General features: G+C 35.3%; 1 protein-coding gene across 1 annotated transcript in view; it reads left to right on the top strand.

Annotated features, from left to right (window-relative positions):
- PRKG2 (protein kinase, cGMP-dependent, type II) overlaps nt 1-3,851 on the top strand; it is an 86,024-nt gene that overhangs the window by 45,388 nt on the left and 36,785 nt on the right. The window contains exons 9-11 of the mRNA XM_023530856.1: nt 74-172; nt 1,506-1,659; nt 3,573-3,709. Of these exons, the coding sequence (XP_023386624.1) occupies nt 74-172; nt 1,506-1,659; nt 3,573-3,709 (390 nt within the window). The remainder of the gene's footprint in view (nt 1-73; nt 173-1,505; nt 1,660-3,572; nt 3,710-3,851) is intronic.

Raw genomic sequence — 3,851 nt, 5'->3', positions numbered from 1 at the left:
GTGCTGTCAGCACAGAGCTTTTAATTTAATTTAATTCAATTTAATTTAATTTAATTTAATTTAATTTATTTAGAACATTCAATCAAACAGTCGGGACTTTTGAAGAACTCCAAAAATACCTTGAAGGGTATGTGGCAACCCTGAACCGTGATGATGAAAAAAGACATGCAAAGTAAGTGGAGAAATATTTTCCTAAGCTGGATATGACTTCAGCAGTTGAGGAATAAGAGGACAAATGGGTGCGATTTATTATGCAGTGACTTTTAGTGTGTCTTCACTAGAAAGTTTGGGGAGTTCCTTTAAATTGTCTTCTAAAGTCAGTTCCTTATTTTGGGTGATGAGTAGTAATGGTAGGGTGAAATTTCCTGATAGAGAATCTTGGAAAAAGAATACTTCACATTGTCTGGTGACTTAGCTCAAAAGGACATTAATTAAGAAATGATGCCTCTCTTGCCTGTGGAAATCAAACAGGAATGCCACGGCACTAGAATAGCCCATTCTCTCTGATTTCAGGTAAGAGCTAGTAGTATAGTCAGAATTATTTAAAAAATATAAGGAAACTATCTATGGACCAGGGGTGTGTGTATGTGCGTGTGTGCGTGCGTGTGTGTGTGTATGAATGAGTTGGGTAGGGCTCTAAACATAGTAATACTGATAAGAAATACTTTGTTTAATAGAAAAATCTACTTTGTAAAATTAAAATTATTTGAAAATCCTTTGCTAAAACATTTTATAGTGTGAATACTTAAGCATATGTTCACAGATAGTATAATGAAAGCTGAAGAGTCCAGAGTTGTAGAAAACTGACATTTGAGTTAAATGAGAGCATTCAATCAGGACCTCATAAAACTTTTTTTTTTGCAAGAAACATATTTGCAATTTCCATGCCAAAGGCCTTTTGTAGAAGTAATAACAATTTATAAATATATAATATAGAGAGGTAAACCTTAAATAAAAGAGAAAAATGGATATTTCCAAATAATCATACTTAGATATGAAGAGATGTATTTATTATGTTTCACAAAGTAGTTATTCTGGTTCAGTCACAGAAAGCTTCAAAATCTGACAAAAATAGCAAAACAGCAAGGATTCTCAGTGTGGCATGCTCCTATATGTGCAGAAAAGAAAATGGCTCTATGGCTTTATTTTCTCTCATTGACTCTTTAAACACACACACACACACACACACACACACACACACACACACACGATAGCTTTATTGAGATATATTTTAAATACCATACCATTCACTCATTTAACCTCTCATTGATTCAATTTGACATTTGTCTATTATTGCCAGTGTGTCAGTTTTTTGTTTGTATATTCGATTGTTTTTTCTCCCCAGACGTGACTGAATCTGACCCTATAAAACTTGAGATAGGCTTTGTGGCAACTGTGGGCAGTAATTACTCAGAAATAAGATTGCTGTGAGAGTAGAATTTGTGTGTAGTATTGACCCCTGCTTGACAAGGGGGTGTATGTAAAGTGTCACTTCTCTTGTACAGGAGATCCATGTCTAACTTGAAGCTGTCCAAAGCACTATCTCTGGAGATGATTCAGCTGAAGGAGAAGGTGGCCAGATTTTCCTCATCATCCCCATTCCAGAACCTTGAGATTATCGCAACACTGGGCGTTGGTGGGTTCGGAAGAGTTGAGCTTGTAAGGGGTTTACGTTTCAAGCATCTGCGAGAAGCCTTTTGACTTTTTTTGTTTCATATTCCAGTGTATCTTGGAGAACTATATGAATTGTTATTGCTATCTAAAATGTTGCTTTGAGCTGAAATTGAGAAAGTACACTTTTCAGTCTGTGGTATAGTAACAGGTTTGTGCTAGTAAGTAACTTACAGCTGTTATTTCAAGCTTCTTACATCACATCCGCTGGTGAGTTTTTTGTTTTTTTTTTTTTTGATAGTAGTTATTGGAAAGTGTACCAAGTAAGCATTTCCAAAGACTATAAAACATTAAAAATGTTATTTCCTAACAGCAAAATGTGTGTATACATACACTCATGACACATTAACCATCTGTATACTAAAGAAAAAAATGTGTCTAGTGGAAGTGCCATAGAAACAAAATCTTCAATATTATAGTTTCATCTCTTAAACAACTTCACTACCATGTTTGTCTTTGGCTTTCATTATTCTATTTTTGGGTTGCTCAAAATTTTCTATCAGGGAAAAAAAAAAGAAAATGAATGCAAGGGGTTGTTTTAGGAGCAGCCTTCTGTAGTGTTGATCAGGACAGCTGGGAACATATGGCCTGATTTCAGCTGCATCTTCCACATCACCACCTCACTGAGCTTTTAACCAGCTTCCAAAAAGTAACAGAGTGCTAGTGTTAGATCAAGTGCTCCGAAGAAACTGTAGAATGGAGATCTGTGATCTGATTAGATACAGATGGCTCTGAACCCTTGGCAATTACCAAGCCCTTCTTTGCCGAGCAGATTTTTAATGATTCTCTGTGCATTAACCTCCGGGAACTATGCTGACACTTCCGCCTGCTGGGTAGCTCTGGGCACGAGCAGATCTGAAATGCTGCCAGGAAACTCTGGATAGTACACTTCACACCCAGTCAGTAATTCATCTCTGATGCGTGAGGGGGGTAGAAACAATTTTTTAATAGGCCTAAGAATATTTGTAATGTTTCTTATACCATATGGAGAGATGAGGGCAATATCCATCTGCAGTGATATTATTCACCAAGGATCTTGGCCAAAGAATTGAATTAACAATACTGAGATCTGTTTTGTTTTGTTTTTTTCCTATAGTTAGATAATAATAATTGAAACAATAACTCTACCATTAATTTAAAAGTCATAGGTAGCACTAATGGCAAATGTGAGAAAACTATAAGGTGCAATCATTTCTGCACAATTTAATTATGTGTCAGATATAGTCTGCTTACGTTTTAAGCCTATCTGAATAAATACCTATTAAAATATTTTAATTTCCTTTTAAAAGAAAATTCTGTTTGTCCATCTAGAGCAGCGCTCTCCAGCAGAACTTTCTGCACTGAGGAAATGTTCGATACTTCACTGTCCGATAGGTAGCAAGATGTGAATGTTGAGCTTTTGAAACATGGCTGGTGCAATTGAGGAACTGAATTTTTATTTTTAATTAATTTAAAATCAAATAACCTCATGTGACTAGTGGCTATCGTGTTGGATAGCACAGATACAGATCTTGATTTAATATGTTTTGTTTTGAAAATCAAAGAAGTAAATGTTATGAAGGAACAATTTTTGGCAATTCTAGTTGAAATTTTTTGTGCCACATTCAAAACTGAATAATTTCTAAACATTAAATCTTTTAACTAGAGTTTTTTTTTTCTTGTTTCTATACAAAAATTTTTAGAACTATGTTCCAGATATGTGAGCTCTCTTAGAAATTACAACGAAGGAGAAGTGCATATACCTCAATAAAACTCAGTCCCCAGAGGGATAAGTGGTTAAAACTTACATACAATTTAAATGTGAAAGAATTTATTTTAACTCTCATTAGTTAACATATTTTATATAGATGTAAATCTTTCCTAGGAAGTTAATTTTGAGGGCTCTTTCTCCTCTTATACAGGTTAAAGTGAAAAATGAGAATGTTGCTTTCGCTATGAAGTGTATAAGGAAGAAGCACATAGTGGACACTAAGCAACAGGAGCACGTCTACTCAGAAAAGAGGATCCTGGAAGAGTTGTGTTCTCCTTTCATTGTGAAGTAAGTGAGCATTTGGCTTCTAGAACTTAGGATTTTAGGCTCTTATTTTGTTTCCATGCAAGAGGATGGACAAAGGAGGAAGACAAGGCCCCACTCTGAATTCTCCATCCCAGTCAACGCAGCAGTACATAAAATGTTGGAA

This window comes from Pteropus vampyrus, unplaced genomic scaffold, assembly GCF_000151845.1.
Source record: "Pteropus vampyrus isolate Shadow unplaced genomic scaffold, Pvam_2.0 Scaffold56, whole genome shotgun sequence".
Classification (NCBI taxonomy): Eukaryota; Metazoa; Chordata; class Mammalia; order Chiroptera; family Pteropodidae; genus Pteropus; species Pteropus vampyrus.
Note: the sequence above shows the minus strand (reverse complement) of the source record. Positions and strands in the feature narration are given on the sequence as shown.